Source organism: Dermacentor albipictus, chromosome 8 (genome assembly GCF_038994185.2).
Source record: "Dermacentor albipictus isolate Rhodes 1998 colony chromosome 8, USDA_Dalb.pri_finalv2, whole genome shotgun sequence".
Classification (NCBI taxonomy): Eukaryota; Metazoa; Arthropoda; class Arachnida; order Ixodida; family Ixodidae; genus Dermacentor; species Dermacentor albipictus.
In genome coordinates, this window is record NC_091828.1 from 30,799,396 (window position 1) to 30,823,106 (window position 23,711).

General features: G+C 45.0%; 1 protein-coding gene across 2 annotated transcripts in view; it reads left to right on the forward strand.

Moving 5' to 3' along the window:
• The first annotated feature begins 11,881 nt into the window (after nt 1–11,881).
• LOC135912816 (sodium-coupled monocarboxylate transporter 1-like) overlaps nt 11,882–23,711 on the forward strand; it is a 161,365-nt gene continuing 149,535 nt past the window's right edge. For both annotated transcript variants that reach the window (XM_070523223.1, XM_070523225.1), the window contains exon 1: nt 11,882–12,285. In XM_070523223.1, coding sequence (XP_070379324.1) covers nt 11,944–12,285 — 342 coding nt within the window. In that variant the 5' untranslated portion in view covers nt 11,882–11,943. The remainder of the gene's footprint in view (nt 12,286–23,711) is intronic.

The following is a 23,711-nucleotide window of genomic DNA, read 5'->3' on the forward strand; positions in this document are numbered from 1 at the left end:
TTGCAATGCCGGGCCGAACCACGGCAAAAGTGAAGCAGGTGTTACGCACTGTTCATATATGGGCCGAGCCCGAAGATAGTGCCATGCCGGGCTGACTCGCGGCCGCGGTGAAGTACGGTGAAGATAGCGCAATGCCGGGCCTACCCGCGGTGGGAATGAAACAAACGTTCAACGCTCCCCATACGTGGGTCCATCCCAACCACAGCAACCGGACGCATAAATGAGCTGCTGCAAAAAATACGCTAGGTGTGTGCCGCTTCACTAAATTCCTTTCGCATTAACGCTTTGGCGCGTTCCGCCATGAAAGCAACGAGTACTCGCCTCTGTTCACTGAACCTCTCGTCAACATGGGTCACAAACTATGTGCCAAAGAGTGTGCGGCAAGCGAGGGAACCATTCTGAGAGTTCGCCGGCACTCGTGCGCCACGTTTCTTCCTGAGAAGCCAGGCGCGCATTTCTGAGTGGTGTGACCAGATAGCGCACCGCATCCGGAAAGAAGCATGACAGAGGAACCGGGGATTCCGCAGGAAGCCTCTTTCACATAAGGGGATTTTCCTCGCACCGCAAGAGCGGTTTTCTGTAATCTTTGGTCGAAATCGCGCCATGACCCGCGAAAGATATTTTGTGCCTTGTTTTGAGAATCGCGTCGGTCGCTAAACACGACGTGTATATGTACTTGTTTCTCCTATAAAAGTTCGGTCAACAAGCCCTCAATAGCGCAAATAATTTAGCGTAGCAGTGAATTACACAATCGGGAAATACCATTGGCTCCGACACGCGAACAGTGGATGACAAAACAATTTGGCGCAGGTGGGGAACAATCCCACAACCTTCGGGTTTCACGTGTGGTACTCTACCAATTCAGCGTTTGCGGCGCCACTTCCCATCCACTTTCTTGCGTATTTACGTTTCCTAAAACAAAGGTTGTGGGATCGTTCCCCAGCTGCGGCAAGTTGTTTTTCAATCCGGTTTCATTTCCCTTTTTTTTCGTTTCTTTATTTCATTTATTCAGCGAAAGTAATTTCCCCTATGCTGCCCTCGGTGTCAGTGTTTGTTGGCTTTTGTGATACGACTAATGAAGATCGGGCCCCTCGGTTCACCCCCTTTATTCTTTTTATATACTACGAGCTGTCGCTCACGAGAAGACAAAGCCTTCAGATGTCGTCCCGAAATTCCAGTTTTTTTTTTTTGCCTACATGATAGCCGCCATATACGGAAAAGGCTCAGTTGTAGCGTTCCATGCTTCTACGGTTGGAGCAATTAAAAAAAAAGGGCAACTTCGGTAAAATGCTGCGTCGGGGGATGTGTCCTGACAGCAAAGTATGTGATGTTTTAACGTCGCACTATGCGCGTGACCGTTTATTTGCAGTCTGTCGGGTTCGCTTTTCATGCGTATTTTTTCCAGTGAATCATTTCACTCACTGTTATTTTCCGCGACGAGACTGTGCACGTTCGCTTTGCAAGCTTGATAAGCGGTAAACTGTGCACCGTGCCATATTTTTTACTATAGCATAGCACCTTTAGTGCATTGACGACTGTATACTGCATAACTGTATAGACTGTATAACTGTCTACCGTGCCATGTTTTTTACTATAGCATAGTACCTTTAGTGCTTTGACGAGGATTAAACAGCATAGTGCATTCGTTTTCAATGTTTTAATGCGCGTTAAGAAAAAATATAAACACTTTTTCGTCTTATTTCGGATGTATTTTCTTTTACTGCACAAAAAACACCAAGCCTTCAATGTGTTGTGGAATTTGAGTCATTAACGCACTTATACCAACCCTCACTTTCGAAGGTAATAGCATATAGCAGTTAATTCTGTGCATTGAACTCATTTTGCTTGTTTATATTGGTCGTAGCATATTGCGGTATTCTAAGAAATAAGTTCACTGTAAACATCCATGCTTTTCCCTACTTCTATCTTTCTATATCTCCTGTAAACCACATGCAACAACGGGAAAATCCGGCAAGAACTTGTTCTATAGAACTAGATAACAAAGTGAACGAAGGAAAATCAAAATCGCGCAATGAAGTCAACGATTGCGTCTCTTCCTGAAATTGATAGAATCTTTTCAGGTGCGGAGGGTTCTTCACAGCTTATTAAATATGGTGACGTATGACGAGACACAGCCCTTTTCGAACAAGAGGGAGGCAATGCTGCTAATAATTTTGCAATTTCATGCAGTGCTGCATAAACTCATATAACCCTATCCCGTCATTACGCCATCTATAAGATATGTATAATCGAACTTGCAAGATGTGGAAAGACAGCATGCCGGTCCTCAATCTGAGTCTTCTTTTTGGTAAATTTTGAGATGCAGCTGCTTGCTGTTTTATTTGATAGTGTGATTTATTAGCATGTGTGTGCAGACTTCCCAAAATTCCTACGCAGTCTACCTAACACGAACTCAGACTCAGCCGAGTTTGGTAAGAATCATATACACCAAATACCTACTCATGCAAGCTTGCTTTCACTCATATTTACCAACATCTACACAGCCGATCTTTCTCTGAGTCATAATCATCAATAGGCATGTCAGCCCAGTTTGCTGACTCATATCAACCAATGTTCTGTTCAGCCGCGTTTTCTCAGAGTCATATTAACAAAATTGCTGCGAAGTCAAGTTTGCTCTGACCCATATTCACCAATATTGTACCCAGACAGGCTCATGCGAAACGAGCCTCACGTGCGGGGCCAAGCTTTAGTGAGCTGATGTTTGTGTGAGTGCTCCAAGCTATGTACACTACATCACAATAAAGTTGTGACATGGTATGTGCCTAAGAAACTTTGCATGGGAGTCCGCGTAGCATCGGATGAAAATAAAAGCTAGCAATTGGAAATTGTGATGATGTGTACTGTGATGGGTGGACGTGACAAGACAAAGTGCTTGACCAGCCAGCTTGAGTGAGGGGGATGGTGGAGGAACAATTAGAGGTAAGTTACTGATGGTGATTACGCAAGAAGAGGAACGCGTGCCTCAAACAAGAAAGCGGCGTGCCAACCCGTGAGAACGAGTGGGAGGCTCGAACTGCACCTCGCTGACTGTCGGTTGAGTCTCGGGCACTCGCGATCAGTTATCCTGCTACCATGTCAACCTGGGCTGAGGTCTCGCTCGTGGTTTTGCTCTGCTGTGAATGTGCGAGGTGCTGGATCAGTGCTTCGCGCTGGGAACCAAGACGTTCCAAAAACGGCTGGCGAGCCACTGCCCAGTTAAAGCAGTGGTCTGGTGGTATGCCGGGCTGCTGTGTCCCATGTTTCCACGTCGCGACCAGCTGTGGCGTGGGGGTGACCTGTAGGACGTCGCCGTCGCGAGCAAATTACCAGCTGTGCTGAAACCTCAGAATACGCCGTGTCGCAGCGGCAATGACAACCGTCACAGGCACCGCAACGATGACGAACACTAGCGACTCGCACTGCATGAGTGCGAAGCACATCACTATATAGACGGACGGACGTCTTTAGAACTTTTACTCTAATCCGCAGCCATGTAAATTGTTGTGTATCGTTTTAACGTGCCTGTGTATTGTCTGTGTTATATGTCAAGGGCTCCCGTGTGGCGCATCATTATTGAAATGATCCTGAGCTCAGTTTCTTTTACAATCTGGTGAGCCTGCCAGGGTCTGCCAAGAACATCTCAACCGCAGAGTCCGGCAGTCGGCTGTGTACACGCAACTCTAGACGAACGGCGTGAATTCATAGAAGTTAGCCGCCGTGGCAAAAGAGCTAGGCCTGTCTGGCGCGGAACAACGGGAGTAAATTCAAAGGTAAGGCAAAGGGAGGAACAAACGGCTGAGTGAGAAGCAGCGAAAAAGCAGCGGAAAGTGATCCATCAGCCGACTGGACGTAGTTACAAATCTCACAGCTGAAGCTGAAGCATCGAGAAAGAGCGCGACTTCGAACCATGTCGCTAGCCCAGCTTTCCACTTTTCAGAAGTGAGCATAATTATTTATTCGCGGTGGCGGAAAGTCTAGCGCTGCAATGGGCGGAGTTGAGCAAGTGGGTCGGTGAGCGATGGATAAATATTTGTGCTCCAACGAAGACAGAACGTGAAAGATGTAGAGCCGATTGGGCAGCTCAAACAGAGCTCCTAGCGGAAGATATCGGTATGATGAACATGCGTGTTGATACAACATAGGCACCGTAGTGCAGCATTACTCATGGATGACTCAAGGGCTATGACTGGAAAGGCTTTGTGCAAGAAATTACTGGCAGTGACCTAACTAACGGGCAGAATTAACTGCTTGGTACTTAAGCTGAAACCAGCGCATAGGTGTGCAGTAAAGACACCAATGCAATCAGAAATATTGCTCCTGAGAACGATGAATATCTATCAGGTAGTGAGAAGAAAGTTGCTTCCGAGGTTGAACCGAAGACGCGCGTTTGTAGCGTAGAGCAAGCACAGACTGTGAGATTTGCCGATGTGCAGCTGAATACGCCTAATGAACGAATAGTTAGGGCTCTGGGAAGCGATTTGCGTGCATAGAAAGTCAGCGGATGTGCACGGGTGCTTACCCTTGAGGGACATTATATGGCCTTTGATAAACCGTGTTTTGCTTACACTCGGAATTCGGAGGGGCCTCTTTAGGTTATCTTAAAGTCTCTATACTGCAAGTAGGAATGACTCTTGACAACGCGGAAAGCAGGCAGCTCTTTGAGAAAATAGATTTTATAGGGAACGACAAGGAAGTTGCCCTGGATACTGGTCGTACCATCCTAGGTCTTAATGCTCCTACTTCCAAACTTTAAGAGGCAATAAAACTTTAAAATAAAGCGCTCTAACTGAGGGAACTTAGATTCGGCACTGTTCAGTACCAATGGTTTAATCTAGCGACAAATCGTACTGTGCACGCAATTTACAAGTTCGTAATTTCTATTTTATTTGTGGAGGTATACGCCTGCCTGTTGATTTTCGTTGGACATGCCTTGCAATACCTTCCTCCACCGGTCAGAGGAAATGTTCCATCCGTCTGAAGTGAGAACGAGTAGCTTAAACCAGTAGCATATGAATGATTGCATGTTTGGCCTATGACTTTGAACTGTACACTGTTTACTTGCCCTGTCTGTATTGGGCTGAACTTGCTGATGTGTCCATAGTGTCGCGCACTATGCTACATCTTTTTTAAATACTACGGCTCTTCAAATGGGGCACTTTTGTCATGAGGGTGATTCCGGTATGTTTTATGAGATCTTAGTTGATGTTGAAATGAAAAGCAGGACCCCGGACACACGCTTATGGCACGAAAGAACACATAGTGAAGGTCATGACGAACATCCTGGCGTGGCACGAGCGAACACAGAAGCGACATAGCATAAACACTACAGTCAATTAGAAACTTACACAGTCTCTGAGAGGAAGACAAGAACTATCGGAACAAGTGAAGCGCGAGACCAGGGAGGTAACAAAAGGAGGCTGTCGCTGTATCTGGTGCTGCAGGAAGCTGTCGCGCGGCGGGCCTTAGCATCAGACCCTACCCGAGTCAAGGCAATCCCTACAGTAACTGCGACATCTTCTTTGCTGACTAAAGTGAAATTGGTAAGTTCATTGATACACTGAAACGCATTTTGATCTGGTTTGACGGGGGGGGGGGGGTGCAAGATTTCTCAAAGCAACAAAAGCGTATTGTTAATGTCCAACCTAAATGTTGTTTGGAAATTTGCCACAAGAACCGTTCAAGAGGTTGTTCATCCAAACTGTTGATATTCAAAGACATCTGGTAAATTATTCTAAACTAATTTATTTTAACGCCAATTATTATTTGTTTGGTTTTATCATGATGAGGACTTAATAGATTATCCGAAAGAAATAAGGAGAGTTGAATCACTCATATATTAGCCAGGTTCATGACATGATTGAGGTTAGGGCCATGAAAGGGCACGTGGGTGTTATTGGCATGTAGCAGAGTGTCTGGGGTATTAGTTATTGATGCGACGAGTTTACAGTGTGGCAAGATCAAGAATGAACCTAATTGTAACACTATGGAAAACAAAGAGTTATAAGACCTACGTTCGAACTGACCTTTCTAAACATGCGGAACAGAGAATGGTTGCCCTAATAGCTTTTATTTAGTTCAACGTGCAGCCATGGATGCCGTACTGATAAAGTCTCATAAAGAGAATGTCGTGCGTGCACGATTAAGAAGCTTTTTGAAAACCTATGTATAGGCCAACATTCTAACTTTTGTTTTCAATGCTTTCACCTTTGGCTTTTTATTGCTTAGGATAGCATTTTCTACAGCTTCCTTTTCTAGAAGTTATGCTGATATTCCGCTATTATACATTTTACTAGAAGAAATGCACCAACGTACTGTTAATAATATGCTCTACTACTTTTGGAAAATTGGGCAGAACTTATATCGGCAAATAGTTGACTAGAATATTCTTGTCTCCAACTTTGTGCAGTGCGCCGTCGCGGTCTATCCTGATATTTTTCAGGACATCTGCCATGTTCTATCGTGCTGGTATAAATGAGTCAGAAAGGTAGACAAAAAATATCCGCGCATATATTTACTGGCTTCATTGCGACTCTGTCGTAACGCCTCGAACCTGCGTCTTAACGATAATTTTACATTTTCCTTTTCTCTGCTGGCTATTTTTATTATGAGGGAAAGTAAAACTTACTTTGTTTTTTGGGACAACATTGTTAGTAGGTAATTCCATCAATAGTCCATTCTTCGAACACCGCATTGTGTTACAGCGCAATAATGGTCAACGTGCAATTTGTGAACCATCGTGCGAAGTTGTCACGCGCCAGAACCTCTAACGATGAGATCATGCAGATATGTAGCACCAGTGGTATCCTTCACTTGACTGCATTCCTCGTTTTACAGCGCAATCAATCAAGCAACGCCACATGTGACTTTTTTTTCGGACGGCGTTTGTTTCTATAAATGCACTTAATTTAGAACGTTTAAGAAAATGAAAGATGGACCTTATTAAAAGAGGTTCTTCTTTAAATAGCGCTGGTTTACTAACATACCCAAATTTGAGCGCTTTTCGTCTATTTCTCGTGCTGACGAGGGAACAAATATTTGTCCAGAGCTTCAACATTTACAGCAACCTGCTGGCCAAGTTTGAAAACCGTCATTTTTAAAAATACGGAGGCTAAAGTAACACGATGTTAGATCATGGGGTACAATGTTGTAATTTCGCAAGTTTTTCCCAATACCAAAGTGGAGATACTTCGCGATGCCCGTAATTGTTTTTAAAGCTTCGTCCTACAATCAGGAGGATGAGAATTTTTTATTTCTATCGAATATAGGCTGTTTTGTTACAAGTCCGATTTTTATGTGACAGTTTCCTCATAATCGCTATTAGCATTTGCGTAACATAACTAATTTTGCTCTTTGATCGATTGTGTCCTCCACCGGAATATAATTATTGTTAGCTTGGTATATCCTCAGTCTTACGCGCTTCTAAAACAAACACTTACCTACACCAAATGGGCCCTTGCGGAATGCAGCAATCCGCTACATATGATATTTCATTCTTGGAACATGAGAAATTATTAAAAATGAAAATAACACATAGCGGTACAGTTGAATTGATTGATGTAGGAAAAGCAAATGGGGAACCATGTTTACTGTCGTGATTCCTTTCGGAGAATGTGAAGAAACGCCACAAGCTTGTTTGGCAGAAAGGAGGGCGCAATGCACGCTAACGGAAATGTTCATCTCTCGGAACAAAGTGAGCAGCCCTACCGCATCCGCTTATGAGATAAGGCTCTTTGGCCGGGATACGAATTTGCGACTGATGCCCATTAGTTAATATGTAGTCACACTACATGTAATCTGGGTCGATATCAGGTCAATTCATCACGCTGGAGATTTTTATGTATTGATAAGCCTAACAGGTATCAGTTTTCTACAAATCTGAAGTGCAGGAAGGGTTCTTATTGTGCTCATCGAAACGTAATGAAGTGAATCCATGTAGCGCACATTGCTCAATTTGTGAATTCAGTGGCACTACATATCCACATGACGAAGAACCGCTTTCCCTTTTTTCGTTATCTAGAAGAAATGTTTTTGCAAAATTTTGTAGTCAAATGTTCTTATGCGCTTTCAGGACAACCTTCTAGGAGAATGCTGTTTGTAGAGTTTCTCATTTCAAATGTACAATATTCCCCTGAACAGGTTCCAAAATGCGGCAATATAACCAGGCTGAGGAAAATGCTCACAATGCATATTACGCATTTTTCTGCAAAATGTTCAGCAGTGGTTGCCTATGTTTAAGAAGATTGCGCTTTACGTTGTTAACTTAAAATGCTGTGTTCACGTTAAGTTGGCTTCTTACTAAAGTATTGACACTAAGTCAACCATATTACCGCTTAACTAGTTTAAATTTGATAAACATGACACACTTTATCAGTGCATTTTTCCATAAATTAAAAATTTCTATTTGATACCGCTGTATATTTGTTGACTATATACGCGAAACTCGGTCGAGACTCGGTCCCATATGCCTCTTCTCAATCCACTAGTTGCGCCCTTGGGTGCGATAAATGACACTTCTGGTTTCAACGTGACTGCAGGTCCATCGACATTTGATTAAAGTGCTTCGCGCATATTCCCCATAGAGTTAGTTTGTTTTTGGGCGCGGTAGCAGCTTTTCGGTGCGAAACCATCAAGTGGTCGATTGATTGAAAAAGCCGTCATCTGTAGCAGCGACACGGGACCTAAATGCCCATTCGCTGCGGCGCCACGTCATTTGCGCCCCTCGACGGAGCATAGCGGGTGAAAAGGGGGCACCTGTGGCCGCACTGACGCGTCAAACGTTGCGTGGCGGTGGAGAGCATCGCCACGTCATCCTCGCTCTCGTAAGCCTGCGTTGTCCGAGCGTTTTCTGCCCTCGCAAGCTCTAGCCTGTGTTGTAGTTTTGCCTCGGTAAGCGCTATGAAGAAATTATTTCATAAAAACAGGATAAATTCGAAACGACAACGTTGGCGCCAGTGAGTTACGGACCTACGCTCAGAATCCGAATGTCTTGTTCACTAGAGTGAAGCAGCTCTTCATAGTTTGCGGGCCTGTTCACTAAGCTTTATGACATCGTGCTACATCGACCGAAATTTTCTTTTGCAAGCCCGGCGTTACGAATGCGCTGACATCACGATCACCGCGGCTTACTCGTGAGCATCCAGTTTGTATTCTGTGGCAGTCAGGCAATGTAGCATTACATCACGAATCAAAGTTCAAAGTGCACCAGCCTTCTGCTATCTAGGAGGTGTTGGCCAAGTGCCGCAACCCACTCGCTTGCCCGCGAAGAATTTACTCGAAGGAATGGACAGCGGCGTTCGAATGGACATTAAAACCATCGCCCATAACTCACAAGAAGCGCTGACTTGTCCTTGTGTTCTCTTAGAAGCCTGTCTGTATAATGCGTACTCAGAATGTGGTAAATAGACTCACCTATCTTAATGGTAATCGAATAAGTACGTTGTTATGCCTTTACACGCTGTAGAGAAGTGCAGCTGTATTTTCGTCGAAAATGAACACAGAAAAAGCTAAGGTGTTCTCTATAGAATTTATTAAAAGGAAAGCATTACACTTGAAGGAGCAGCAGCGTTTACCTGCTACTGTAGCCTGAGTACGTTCTATCAACATTTGTCACCGACAGGCTATACACCGCTGTGTAGTCTACGTAGAATTGAGATCATGAAAAGTAGACGTAGAGGAATGTTTGCGTTTGTTATTAATAATAAATATGGTTGTGCTGCGCGTGGCCTGACCTGTAGAAAGTTCACAGCAGACGGTAGTGCATTTTTTTTTACTTTCTGCAAAGTATAAATATTTAAAAAAAAGGCAGTGGCGCCAAACAAATGCATTTAGCATTCTTTGATAAAGGTACCCAGCAATGAATTATCTCAGGTGTAGCTTGCTGTCCAATGGATAAAGTGATCTGGGACATTCCGCTTTAGTTCGCGACTGCCCATCCCAAGACTTGAGCGCCTCATATCCTTAGAAAAAGGACGAAGCAGCGAGACATGGCTATGGTCCACCGTAGATGCAGTGGACGGGAACTTATGGCACGTTGTAATGGATGGTACTTGCGCATCCCCAGCCGCAAGGGACCGCAGGTGTCAGGGTCAACCTAGCCGAAAGCTTCAGAAGAAAATCTTCCTCCAACTCGGAATGGTAGCGGGAAAATAAGCATACACACGGCGATATAGGTGCAGAAAATTTCGTAGGAGGATGTACTTCTGGGCTTGGGCGAGAGCTCCGCGGTCAGAAGGAAGCGAGACTGGAAGACAGCCAGATAAAGATGGGGTGAGTCATTATTTGGGATGCATTCTCGAACAGGCTTCCACTGTGTCACTGAATCTAATGCAAAGTAATAGGAAAGTGGGACGACCTGTTAATCCCACCCCCTTCATTCTGTCCAAGCTGCAAGGACATTGGAATTCTGCAGAGGGAAGTCTTTTGAAGGAATACTTCAACAATTTAAATGTGAATTCTTGTAACTTTCTCTGCACTATTTCCGCACGGACTGAATAAGGAGAAAAAGTAGCATGAATATAAGAAAATAACTATAAAGCCACAACATTCAAACACGCAGCACATTCAATAGCCAGGGTGTGGTGTGTGAGGACCAACGTGCACACCCGAATCTACGTAGATTATTTTCGAGCGAACATATTTTAGTACTATCAACATATTTTAGTAGTAGATCTCAACCCGCAAAATCATGATGGAACGGACTTTCACTCATAAGCAAAGACAATTTAGTTACACACAGGGGAAGACGGACTCATCGATGCCATGGTTGTGAATCAAAAGAGTGCATGGAAAATTTAAGAAAGGGTGACAGAACCGAAGCCATACAGCGAGAGGTTGTTACCGTGCAAAGGTACTGATGAAGGGCCAACAGATGTGATGATTGCACTGTGGTGATTTCATTGTGCTCGTGTGCGCATCAATAGCAGGACTCCAAATGAAATGTTACGATTGCGATTCCAAAGGTCGGGTTGCGTCTGGCAACCGAGATTGGAGCATATCACTGCAAGTCACACCACGCTCTGAGTTGCTTAGATGCTTTACAAATATCGCCGGATGAAATCCCGGCCACGGCTGCCACATTTAGAGGGGGGAGGATGCGAAAACACGTGTGTACTTAGGTTGAGGTGAACGTTAAGGAACCCCAGGTGTTCTACATTTCCAGCTTCATTCACTACGGCGTGCCTCATAATCAGATCGTTGTGAACGTAAAACCCTATTATTCTTCTCATCATGATCAGCCTATATTACGTCGGCTGCAGGACGAAAGCCTCTCCCTGTGATCTCCAAGTACCCCTGTCCTGCGCCAACCGATTCCAGCTAGCGCCTGGGAATTTCTGAATTTCATAACCCCACAATTAACGGTTTCCAAAAAGTTAGTGGAGACATCATTAATGCAACTAACAGATGCAATCGGCTGCCACTACTGCCGGTGTCGCAAGATGATGATGCGTGGAATGCCTCTGTCTTCTACTAAATCTAAACAAGCCTATCTAGAGACAAATGCATCATTTAAACAGAAAAATATATTGCGCCTGCCACTATCATATGAGAAACAAAGAAGAAAGACAAAACGCAGGCTGAACCATTATTTAGCCGTGTAGAGCAGCTGGCTTTCTACAACGACTTCACACAAGTAGATAAAGCTTTCCCGCAAGCGTTTGCTAGGAATCCTGTGGCTAAATGGACAATATTGTGGCAGTTCTCATATCAATTGTACAATGAAGAGCGCCTGTCGAAAAAGCCGTAGCAGATGTTCTAGGAAAATTAGGCCAAAGCACAGTTTGCACATCTCTAGCTAGTTTGACAGCAAACTTTGAAACGCTAGTACGGTTAACTTGTACTTTCATAAAGTACATCTAATTTGCACTCGCATGTCTTTTCGGAAGTAGCCTTTTACCCAGCGAAAACCCTCGATTCTTGAAAAGCTCCTCGTGCGAGTCGTTCGCAATGCTGCTATTGCTGGAATACGCTTTGTTCGCATTCCTTGTGGCAGCAAATTTATCGCTGGGTCTTTATTTCTCTTTCCGGAGGAGTGCTTATTCCATTGGAGGTGCCACCACGAAGGATGAAATGTTCCTCGGAAACCGTGCGCTTGGTATTCTTCCTCTGGCGGCTTCGTCGGTGGTCTCTCTCTTCTCATCGCCTGCATTGGTAGCCTTCCCGGCACACTACTACGCCTACGGCTGGCATACCGGATTGGCCGTCTTGACGCCTCTGCTCTGTTTGCCTCTGGCTACACAAGTGATCGTACCACTTCTCCACGGGCTACGAATTACGTCAGTGTTTCAGGTGAGCATAACTCTAGAGAATAACAACGAGCGTCTCCTATAGTCATGACGGGGAACGAATTGAAACGAAGATAGAACTCGAAATGCTCGACATAAAAAAAAGAACATGATATCTTCAGTGCTTGGTTGCGGTCCTGGAAGACCTCTGCGATTCCTCTGGCTAAATGTCCAATCGAAACATAAATTGTCAGAGAATGGAATTTCCTCCGCAGAGCATAAATAATATTGCTTCGGTATCCCAAGGAACATCAGTTTCTCTTTTCGGCATGAAAACCCGATATCTCGAGACTCACTGGCCTAGACACATTCTGCTTACCACTCTAAAATCACTTCTGAAATGTAAAGTGCCTAGCTGATCTAGGCACTGCGTGTTCGAAAGAAAATGTCAGGGTATTGAATAGGGGTGGGCGAATATTCGAAGTTTCAAATACATATCAAATGCTACACACTAACTATCCGTATTCCAAAAGGAGCTATTCGGTACTTCCGTATGTATGAAGGCAAACAAATGTTTTGCAAGAACTGAATGGTAAAGTTTGGCTGCTCTTCTCCATGGGCTAAAGAAAGTACTGTAAATTATCAGAGCTACGACAATGGTACTAGTTTGCGACGTAATGCCGAAACACCATGTGTAATACAAGTACTGGTTTTCGTTTTGCAGTGGTGGTGTAAATGAAGACGCTTTATTTATTGTTTCTTGTTGTATATCATGAAGTGTTTCCGGTAGTCTAATCCTGTGCTACTTATATATTTTACGCTTCAACCTGTGATGTTTATTATTGCTCATGAATGACTTCTGCATCACGGACATGTGGAAACAGGTGCTTTTTACACGTGTGTGCGACACACAAGTGCTTAATCACCATTATCCCCCACAAATGTTTAATCTTTCTTCGGCACCCATTCACATAGCTTTCTTGGAAAGCTAGTCATACAGCCCCTTTCTTCGTAACAAACCTGACTTGCAACCTGACAATAAAGTTGTTGAAAAACTGTACGTTCAGTTGTTTACTGTAACGATTAGTGATCATGTTTCCAGAACGGTTCCTTTGTCCATAATAGAGACTGCGCTGTACTGTTTTTATTGCGCTACATAAGTAAAGGCAAGGTACGTAACTATATCAAAAGTATTATACCTCGTTTAAATACAGGCGTCTGCGTTTGACTATTCGATATTTGGTTGGATATTACGTAATATTAACGCGATAGCGTTAAGGATTCCGTGTCGCAGAAAAATCTGGCGTCCGGTGTCACACGTCGCATCGGCAAATAGATTTTCCGACCACACACACCCAGGGCGTTCATGAGACGCAAGAAATTCACTGAAATAATTCAATTTCTCGAGCTAGAATACGTGGTCAAACCATAAGCTACGACTTACGCAGAACCTACAGACACGACAGCATTCGGATTGTAATTTCAATATACGAGAAAACATAATTTTGTTACGCGAAAATTCAAACAATCTCCTTTTCCAGTATTTCGCGAATGCGCAGACCGGAGGCGGCGTCCGCCATTTGCACACGCTGGCGCGTAAATATCTCAGAGTCCACTGAGCAGCGTGCCCCTTTCGTTGAAAGATTTCCAGATGGCGCTCGCCTTAGCCGCATCACAGCCCCTACAAGAGGCCTGGTTTCGACCACAAAACCCGCCTGCGTGAATAGCCCTCGCAGTGAGCGTTTCCCGGTAAAAATTACGGTTGCATACTCTGCAGATCCAGCAAGCGAGAGAAGCAGTCAGGGATTTTTCATAGCTATCATAGCATAGCGCTCGCCGAGAGGGTTTCCCGGTAAACATTACGGCTACGTACTCTGCAGCTCCGGGAAGGGAGAGAAGCAGTCAGGGATTTCTTATTGCTCTCAGCATAGCGTTCGCCGCGAGCGTATCCCGCTAAATATTACGGTTACATACTCTGCAGTTCCGGGAAGCGAGAGAAGCAGTCAGGGATTTTTGATTGCTATCATAGCATAGCGCTCGAGGCGAGCGTTTCCCGATAAACATTACGGTTACATACTCTCCAGTTCCGGGGAAGCGAGATAAGCATTCAGGGATTTTTGATTGCTATCATAGCATAGCACTCGCCGCGAGCGTTTCCCGGTAAACATTACGGTTAGATATCCTGCAGTTCCGGGAAGCGAGAGAAGGAGTCAGGGATTTTTTATTGCTATCATAGCATAGCGCTCGAGGCGAGCGTTTCCCGATAAACATTACGGTTACATACTCTGCAGTTCCGGGAAGCGAGATAAGCAGTCAGGGATTTTTTATTGCTATCATAGCATAGCGTTCGCCGCGAGGGTCTTCCGGTTAACATTACGGTTACATACTCTGCAGTTCCGGGAAACGAGATAAGCAGTCAGGGATTTTTGATTGCTATCATAGCATAGCACTCGCCGCGAGCGTTTTCCGATAAACATTACGGTTACATACTCTGGAGTTCCCAGAAGCGAGATATGCAGTCAGGGATTTTTTATTGCTATTATAGCATAGCACTCGCCGCGAGCGTTTCCCGGTAAACATTACGGTTTCATACTCTGCAGTTCCGGGAAGCGAGATGAGCAGTCAGGGATTTTTTATTGCTAATATAGCACAGCGCTCGCCGAGAGGGTTTGCCGGTAAACATTACGGCTACGTACTCTGCAGCTCCGGGAAGCGAGAGAAGCACTCAGGGATTTCTTATTGCTCTCAGCATAGCGTTCGCCGCGAGCGTATCCCGCTAAATATTACGGTTACACACTCTGCAGTTCCGGGAAGCGAGAGAAGCAGTCAGGGATTTTTGATTGCTATCATAGCATAGCGTTCGAGGCGAGCGTTTCCCGATAAACATTACGGTTGCATACTCTGCAGTTCCAGGAAGCGAGATAAGCAGTCAGGGGTTTTTTATTGCTATCATAGTATAGCACTCGCCGCGAGTGTTTCCCGGTAAACATTACAGTTACATACTCTGCAGTTTCGGGAAGCGACATAAGCAGTCAGGGATTTTTTATTGCTATCATAGCATAGCGCTCGCCGCGAGCGTTTCCCGATAAACGTTACGGGTACTTAATCTGCAGTTGCGGGAAGCGAGAAGAGCAGTCGGGGATTTTTAATTGCTATCATAGCATAGCGCTCGCTGCGAGCGTTTCCCGATAAACATTACGGGTACATAATCTGCAGTTCCGGGAAGCGAGATAAGCATTCAGGGATTTTTTAATGCTATTATAGCATAGCACTCGCCGCGAGTGTTTCCCGGTAAACATTACGGTTACATTTTCTGCAGTTCCGGGAAGCGACATAAGCAGTCAGGGATTTTTGATTGCTATCATAGCATAGCACTGGCCGCGAGCGTTTCCCGATAAACGTTACGGGTGCATAATATGCAGTTCCGGGAAGCGAGATAAGCAGTCAGCGATTTTTATTGCTATTATAGCATAGCGCTCGCCGAGAGCGTTTCCCGGTAAACATTACGGCTACATACTCTGCAGCCCTGGGAAGGGAGAGAAGCAGTCAGGGATTTCTTATTGCTCTCAGCATAGCACTCGCCGCGAGCGTTTCCCGTTAAACATTACGGCTACATGCTCTGCAGTTCCGGGAAGTGAGAGAAACAGTCAGGGATTGTTTATTGCTATCGTGTTCTACTCTTCAAGCTGAAGCTTAAGCGTTTTCCAAATTTTTGTATCCGATTCGTATTCGATAATATCTACACTAACCAACGTCTATGATTGAAAGTTCTGTGTTGCGCTCTTACGTGGATGAATGTCATCATGATAAGATTACTTGGAAGTTCGTGATGGGAACACAGCCACAAAATACAAGGAAAGCTCACAGACGATGTTACGTAGGCGAGTTCTACTCACAATGAAGACGAACCCTGGGGCAGCTTAATTGTAAGTGGCAGTATGTAATGAAGTTCTGTAAACTATCGCGCCTTTTAATTTTTTCTATTTTGACATTGAAAATTTGATATTATTCTACATGCATGAAGCACGCTTAGAAACGCTTGTTCTTTTCGAACTGGCGCCCGAAATCGCCGCGCAAGAAGCACGAGATTCGAGAGATGCGTAAACCACTAGAACAAAGTTGCAATTGTAATGACCTTGATACGAAAAAATAATACAGGTCATAAAAATAAAATAGTTGTGACTATATATACCTGGGAGGGATGTAAGCATTGAATTTCATCTTCCTCGGATGCGTTGCATGTAAGATGAAACAGTGTGCGTTTTGGGCAGTCCCATTGTGCAATGCAACACATCGTGTCCAACCGGATATTTAATAATTGCATATCGTGTCCGACGAGCTTCAACATTTCGTGAATTATATTAGAAAAAAAAACGTCATGTAAAGATTAATGCTGAATTATTCTAGCGGGTAGGTTAATGACATTCACTAATTCATTCGCTGTCAATGTAAGCTCAAGGTATGGTGTGAAAAAATTATTCATCTTATAAAAACTAATGTCACCACCACAAGAAAAATGTAAACGATTTTAGCTTATAAACTCCTAAACTGGATCTAAATAGTTAAATAAAGAGAGCACAGTGTCTTTGGGGGGAGGATAGCAGACGGTTATTAATATATTTAGTAATTTGCTATAAAATTTCGCAGTAAGGTGTACTATCATGTCTCACAAGTCTATCCTTCATTGATGAAGATGGATTCCCGCCGTTGCGTGCATGAGAAGGATTTGGATAAAAAGTATCATAGGGTGAAAGACGGGAAACAGTTTCATTGTCAGTACACCAAGTTTATGCTATATTACTATATCAAATAAAAATCTTAGTTCTTCAAAGTCAGAATCCTGGGTTGCAGCAGGACGTCTGCGCAACACTGCTTAACGTGTCCAATATGGTGCTTTAATTATAAAATTACTGCGAATATGACAAACTCCCTTGTCAAAATGAAGTAAAGTTAGTGTAAACAGGTTTACTCCAACCAGAAAAGGAAGAGGGGGGGGGGGGGGGCAAACGGGTAGCTGTCGCAGAAGCGAGATGTTTACACAAGCGCTTCAAGCACAATCTCATGCCGATAACAAAGCTGCTTAGACACAGGTCACTCTGCTTCGCTGCAGTCACCCTCCATGCACACAAATACACCATTCTGGTGGTATTACGCGAAAACAAAGGAAGGGACTCATAGTACAGTTCATGCGTCGGACGTTGACAAGTTCGCAATTGCGATGGCACCATACCTGTCGATGGTGTAAGTGGCTCTGCAAAGTAATAACGGGAAACGTTTACTCCACAACGCATTAGCCGCCAACGTATTTAGTAGAAGAGGCCGGGTTTCGTAGCGGATACCCTAAGCCAAAACGAAGACTCAGGGGAAAAAGTAAGCAGACAACGGTCGTAAGGTAGACAGGATCTCTGCTGTCCAGCAGCTTTGCAAGGCGGCAAATTTCTAAATTCTTTTAAGGAAGGATTCTGTCCGAATTACCGGTAGGTTCTCGTCCGTATACAAGAAATTAATGAAGAATTGCACTAGTAATTTTCGGCGCAGTATTGCTGACATGGGTGACGAAACGAAGAACCTGGTCGCTATTCCCATTGTCATACGCGACGTACATTGACAGCATATCGCCAAGATTGTGTTTGCAGCGTTCTGTCATGCCGTTTGTTTGCGGATGGTATTCTCTAGTGGTACGCTGAATTATTCGATATTAACCGACCAGGGACTTCGAAATGTTGCAAAGAAATGCGCTAATCTGTCGCTTAGGATTTTGTGAGGGGCAACGCTGCGCAAAGGAAATACCGTAAAAGGAAGGATGCAACGTTACGAGCAGTGGCAGGTGGTTTCTGCATAGAAGGTCAAGTGATCCACATCCACGATAACCCATCTGTTATCAGCTAGATTATATGGAAGCGGTCCGTTCATGTCACTGCCATCATGACCAAATGGTCGACTCAGGCAAAGAAGGCATTTTGACAGGTAAACTTGTCCAGATTTTTATTTCCAACTCCGTGACTGAGCACATGAACGAATGAGCTTTCACACCTAGTGATACATGCCAGGTGAATAAAGTCACAGACATTGTCAAACGAGGGTTGGATGGCGCTGGCATGTGCCCACTGCGGTAGTTGTGCAAAGCTACACAGATACCGGATCAAAAATTGCGGCTCACGACAAGACGTCACGCGGAGCGAAAGTCAACGAAGGTCCTATGCTTATACTAATGTTAGCCAATCCCTGCACAAGTATACTGTAACGCAAATACTTACATATGAAGCTAACCTATGATCTGAAAAGCACTAAAATCACAAAGTTCATTACCTAGGTAGCTATAGCTTAAACGATATCTTAAACGAATCCAAACTCATAGACTACATGTCCTTCATGAGACCCTGTTTTAGAGTATGCTAAAGCATTCTGGTTTCCATATTAGAAAACTAACAATAAAGAACTAGGAACAGCTCAACGTAAGCCTGTTAGGTTTATTCAGAACAAATATATATCTATGGATTCCCCAACAAACATTTTGGTTGCCTTTGTCCTTGATACGAGGGCCGTTTTTTTTTTCAACCTCCGATAGGCTATCAATAACAGACAAGTTCATCTAAAACAATAATTTTATTACCTTAAGATTAGTACAGTTACGGTTACTTTTCGACATAATCACCGAAGAGATTGAGGCATTTGGCATATCTGTGGACAAGCTTTGCAATACCTTCTTCAAAAAAAATTGCCGCCAATGAATTCAAGTAGTCCTTGACGTTGGTTTGAAGGTCGCCATCGGTTTGAAAGCGCTTCCCACCAAACCACGTCTTCAGTCTAGGAAAAAGATAAAAGTCACAGGGTGCTAAGTATGGACTGTATGGCGGATGATCGAAAATGTCCCATCCAGATTGTTCGAGAAGCCGTTGAGTTGCTCCAGCAGTGTGTGGACGGGCATTGTCATGGATCAGAACAACTCCAGCGGTCAGCTTTCCTCTTCGTTTGTTCTGAATGGCTCTACGCAAACGTCGTAAAGTTTCACAATAAACAGCTGCAGTGATTGTGGTTCCGGGCTCCATAAACTCCACAAGCAACACACCTTTTTGGTCCCAAAACACAGTAGCCATGGTTTTTCTGTTGTTGAAGGTTTTTATGAATTTCTTTAGTTTGTTTGGTGAATTTGAATGCATCCATTGTTGTGATTGTCGTTTTGTTTCCTGTGTGTCGTATTGAATCCAGGTTTCATCCCCAGTCACGATTGATTTCAAAAGGTTGTCTCCTTCATCCTGATAACGCTCAAGGAATTCCAAAGCTTACGCCATTCGTCGAGTTTTGTTGCCGTCCGTCAACATTTTTGGGACCCAACGCGCACAAAGTTTTTTGTAGCGTAACCGTTCAGTAACAATAAAGTACAAAACAGACCTTGAAACTGCTGGAAATTCCGTAGATAAAGCAGTAATGGTGAATCTGCGGTTTTCTTTAACCATTCTGTCAACTCGTTGAACGAGGTCATCTGAAACGACAAATTTGCGTCCTTGGCCCCCTTCATTATGCACATCATTACGTCCATCTTTCAAATTTCGACACCATTCACGCACAACACCATTACTCATGAAGTTTTCCCCATACACTCGACTCATTCTCCGATGGATTTCTGCAGCACCATGGCCTTCAGCCTGTAGAAAACGAATAACACTTCGCAATTAACACTTGGCGGGAGCAAGAATAATGGGAGCCATGTTTACGTGGCTGTAGCACAATGCCGACTGACGACTGAATGTCAACAATGGCGGAGTGTGTAGTGCGAGAGCTGCGCAGTTGCCTACAGCGCATGTCCGTTTCTGCTGCCCGCGTAGCGCCTGCACGGAGCGACCGGAGGTTGAAAGAAAAAACGGCCCTCGTACATTAGAATCCAGAGTGATACCGGCCCGACTGATGTGTGTATTCGGAATCCATCGCATTACTCATAAAATTCGCCACTGGAAATATATAGCTTATGCAAGTCACGTGAAAGACGGCATAACCATCGGCGTACATTGGTAAAATATTCTCCCAAGGTCGATGCATATAACCACCTCTATTTTACATCTGCAACATGACAATGTTATCAACTTGATGGCGATACAACCAGGAATGGTATTCTTCTTGAGTTTCGCGCGAAAATAGAGGCATTAACTATAAAGTAACAGACAGCACTTCAATGCACTGACTGTCTCACCATGAGATATTTTTGAAAATAACGTGATTGCTTTTCTTATGTTGTGTCGTATCATTTTTCTTGATTGTCTGTGGTGGTGGTGGTGGTGGTAAAAACTTCGGAATTCGTCAACACACAATGATTTATAAGATTAGATGTGGGAAGTCATGATGGCTTCGTGAGGTGCAGTTGAACCGCGGGTTCCGAGCTAGTCACCGCAGCCTCCCACTGCTCTCGGTTGGATAGCTGCCATTCGGGTCTAGGTTTGAGCTCAGGGCATCCGTGCAAGATGTGTGCTAAATAGGCTTTGTCGGCCTCGCATAGCGTACATTCGGAGGAGTGTGTCCCTGGGTAGACTATGGATAGTTTGTACGGGTTGGGGAAAGTGTGTGTTTGGAGTTGCCTCCACGTCGCCTGCTGGTTTTTGGTTAAGGAATTGCCAGTGGGTGGGTATTCGAGTCTTTCGTTTATATAGTATTGCGTAATTTCGTGGTAGGTTATCATGCGCTCTTTTGCTCCTCGCAGGATTGGTTGGCTCACTGCCCGGTTGACGAGTCCTCGGGCAAAACTGTGAGCCGCTTCGTTCCCGGGATGGGACGAGTGCGCAGGGATCCAGATGATTTTGATCTGGCGGGGCGGGAAATGTACTTTCTTCAGAATTTGTAGCACCGGTTCTTGGGTTCTGCCTTTGGCGAAATTACGCACTGCCGTCTTGGAATCGCAGAAAATTATTTTCGCTGCGGTATTTGTGATAGCTATTCCTATCGCGGCTTCTTCCGCTTCATCCGCGTGCCTTCCAAAAATGGTGACCACGGTGATTGGTTTGAGGTCGTTTTCTACTACTCCTGCGGAGAAAGCGTCGCGTTCTCCGCGTTCGGCTGCGTCTACGTAGACCGCCTCCTCGTGGTTTGCGTAGTGTTTCTTGAGTGCTTTGGCCCGGGCCTGTCTCCGTTTGCTGTGATACTCCGGGTGCATATTCTTTGGGATTGGGTCAACCCTGAGGTGATTGAAGATGTCTCTGGGTATGGGTCCGACGTTTGTTTGAGTGCTCTCGTACGGGATGCTTAATTTCCTTAGGATGTGTCTTCCCTCAGGTGTCTTGATTAATCTTTCGTATTGGGCTGTTCCGTGTGCTTCAAATAGTTCGTCCAGCGTGTTGTGGACGCCCATTTTCAGGAGCCTCTCGGTGGATGTGTATCTCGGCAGGTGGAGCGCCACCTTGTAGGTCTGTCTTATGAGGCAGTTTACCTTTTCCTTCTCCGCTTTGTACAGGTTGATATATGGGAGGGAGTACACGAAATGGCTGAGCACGAAAGCCTGGATTAGACGCCTAAGATCCACTTCCTTCATCCCAAAGTGTTTGTTGGCGATGCGTTGGATCAAACGGCCGGTTGTGTTCACGCATGCCGTAAGTTTGTTGATGGTCACTGTGTTTTTGTCGTTGCTTTTTAGGTGCATACCTAGTATCCGGATCGTTTGGACCTCGGGAACTAGGGTGCCGTCCACGTATACTTCTATAGGGACTGAAGTTTTTGTATAGCCTCGTGGATTATATCTCATGACGAGAAGTTCAGATTTTTGTGGGGAGCACGGTAATCCTATCTTTCTGGCGTGTTCCGAGACTACGTCTGCTCCAGTTTGCAATAGGTGCTCGATCTCTCTGTCGTTCTCTTTGGTTACCCAGAGTGTAATGTCGTCTGCGTGTAGGCAATGCGATAGGTTTGGTATTCCTACGAGCAGCTGTGCCATGGATATGCGCACGACATTGAAAAGGAGGGGTGAAAGTGCCGATCCTTGCGGCGTTCCTCTGCTTCCCAGTGTGAAAGGGTCGGATGTGAGTGACCCGAAGTGTATTTCCGCCGTCCTAGCGGATAGGAAAGCTTTGACGTAGGTGTGGGCTCGCTCGCCTACTCCTATATTTGAAAGGGCTTCCGTGATAGCCCCGTGCTTGATTTTGTCGAATGCTTTGGTTAAATCCAGAGCTAGGATTGCTTTGGTTCGTTTGCTGTGAATAGGGTTATTGACCTCCTCCCATAGTCTAAGCATGAAGTCTTGTTTGGAGAGGTGTTGTCTAAAGCCCAACATTGTGCTGGGGAAGAGTTCGTGCTTGTCCATCTGTTCTTGCAGGCGACCTAGAATCACGTGTTCTAGCAATTTGCCCAGGCATGACGTGAGGGAGATATGTCCCAAATTTTGTGTTTGTAGGGTCTTCCCTGCTTTCGGTATGAAGGTTATCCTTGCGTGTTTCCCCGCTGCCGGCAGCTTGCCATTTTCCCAGCATTGGTTGAAGAGTTTTGTGATAGCTTTGATTGATTCCTCATCCACGTTTCTCAAGGTTCGGTTTGTGATTCCGTCCGCTCCCGGGGCAGAGGATGTGCGGAGTTTGTGTAGCGCCGCCCTTACCTCCGCCGTCGTTATTTCCTCGTCCATTCCTGGATTCGGAGGTCCTTTGTATTCGGGAAGCGTTTCCTTGTCGGAGGTATCTGCATATCTGCTGCTGAGTTCGTCGAGGAGTTCATCGTCTTGAAGGGGGTGTTCGTGTGTAATGCGGCTGATGTTCTTGTTATGTGCAGTCTTACAATTTTCAGGGTCTAGGAGGTACCTGGGTAGGTGCCACGTGTCTTTTAGGCCCAGTTTTCCATTCATCTGGTCGCATGTTTGACCCCATTGTTGTTTGACCAGCTCTTGTGCGTGGTGTTCTATTTCTTTAACTAGGCGAGTAATTTTGAGCTTCAGTCTTCCGTTGTGTTTTTGTTTGAGCCATCTCTTTTGAAGGCTTTCGTGTGCTTGCCTCATGTGTAGTAGTCTGTTGTCTATTGCGTGTGTTTCTGCTGTGACTGGTATGCTTTTGGTCGCGGTTTTGACGTCCTTGCCTAGCTGTTCAACCCATTTGTCGAGGCCATCTATGGTGGTGGGTTCGTCTCGAGCTCTGATGAGTCTAAATTTGTCCCAGTCGGCCCCAGCTTACGCGCGAAGCAGTGAACAGGTAAGATGATGATGGCTATGTACAAATGAAAACGGCGAAGGTTGTTAATAGTGCTTACACTAACTTCCCCCCGTCATGGAAGCGGCCAGCCTGGCTGCAGATTAGAGGTTATCTAAACACGCAGTGAAGGGCTTCATCCGCGATACGCGAACAATTTCGGCATTTCGGCGGCGCCGGTCAGTGACGGAGTGTACTGGGCGGACGAGATAGTTCGCTACATATGTTTGCTACACAATGGTGTATGGGCCAATGCAGCGTGGAAGAAACTTCTCACAGAGACCTGGGGTGCGGACTGAAGTCCAAAGGGGGACTTGGTCTCCAGTGTGAAAACGTAGGT